This window comes from Propithecus coquereli, unplaced genomic scaffold (genome assembly GCF_000956105.1).
Source record: "Propithecus coquereli isolate 6110/MARCELLA unplaced genomic scaffold, Pcoq_1.0 Scaffold358, whole genome shotgun sequence".
In the NCBI taxonomy this organism is placed as follows: Eukaryota; Metazoa; Chordata; class Mammalia; order Primates; family Indriidae; genus Propithecus; species Propithecus coquereli.
Genome location: NW_012149263.1, coordinates 2,148,674 through 2,149,797, shown reverse-complemented (window position 1 = coordinate 2,149,797; position 1,124 = coordinate 2,148,674). Strand labels below are relative to the sequence as shown.

At 34.2% G+C, this 1,124-nt stretch overlaps 1 protein-coding gene across 1 annotated transcript in view; it reads left to right on the top strand.

The window, feature by feature from the left end:
* Nucleotides 1–1,124, top strand: part of ZNF570 (zinc finger protein 570) — a 26,112-nt gene that overhangs the window by 15,543 nt on the left and 9,445 nt on the right. The window contains exon 4 of the mRNA XM_012651501.1: nucleotides 357–447. Coding sequence (XP_012506955.1) covers nucleotides 357–447 — 91 coding nt within the window. The remainder of the gene's footprint in view (nucleotides 1–356; nucleotides 448–1,124) is intronic.

The following is a 1,124-nucleotide window of genomic DNA, read 5'->3' as shown; positions in this document are numbered from 1 at the left end:
CTCTGGTTTGCTTTACCAATAAATTTGAAGCCCAACTTGAATCTCTCTGAATGAATGTGTTTCATAAAAAAACCACATTTTAATTCTTCCCTAGTTTTGATCTTCCAACTTCATTTCCTCTGACAATGTTTTCTGTAAATAGCCCTTTCTAATTTACCGTCTGGCTTACTACAATATCCTTAAATTGCACTGTAGAATAAGGTAGGAAGCAAATATACTATTTAATATTTACCTGGGACTCAGTCATCTCCTCTTCTCTCTGGAAGGGACAGGGTATGAGGAGATAGAACTGAGGAAGAGAATAAAAATCATTAGAATAAGCTTATCATGTAGTTTCAAAAACTTGTACCCACAAGGTAGACAAAAGGTCACTCTGTAGCAGAATGATACTTGGATGCATCAAAAAGGCCAAGAACATTCACACCACAGAGGTACTGATAGGTACAGGTATAAAGATGACTGGTATGATCACATGGAGCCTACGTGTAGGGTGGATAGGAATAGGAGTGCATAAATGAGAGATGCCCCATGAATTTATCAGTAGCTCTCTATAAGAAAATACATATAGTTTCATGAAAGCATACACCCAAGGAAATTATGAAACTGACAAAACACTGAAAATATTTTAATGTATTGAGACAGTTAAAAAAGAAATAATTAAGTAGTAATTAAATAATTTAATTTAAAAGTTGATATAATTATATTTTGAGGGGGGAGGGAAAATTTTTGTGGGTGAGTAATGTGTTATCAGAGGTATTGATGTTAAGAGAATTAAATCCTTACTTCCTATAGTAAAAAAAAAAAAAATCTACAACTGAAAAATGTTAAATAATAGCAGGATAAGTATATGACTTAGAAAAGTAGAATAAAGTAGGTTGTCCTTGTCAGTGTCTTTTGCTGATTCTTCCTAATTTCCCAGACATTGTAATGTTAGAGTGGCTCAGAGATCAGTCCTTTGTCTCTACCTTTTTCTATCTACCCTACCCTCTAAGTGATCTCATTCGGTCTCATGCATTAAATACCATTTACATGCTGATAATTCCCAAATATATGTCTCCATCCTAGATCTTAGACCTCTCTTTTGAACTTCAGACTTATATATCCAACTGCTGACTTGGTACGTC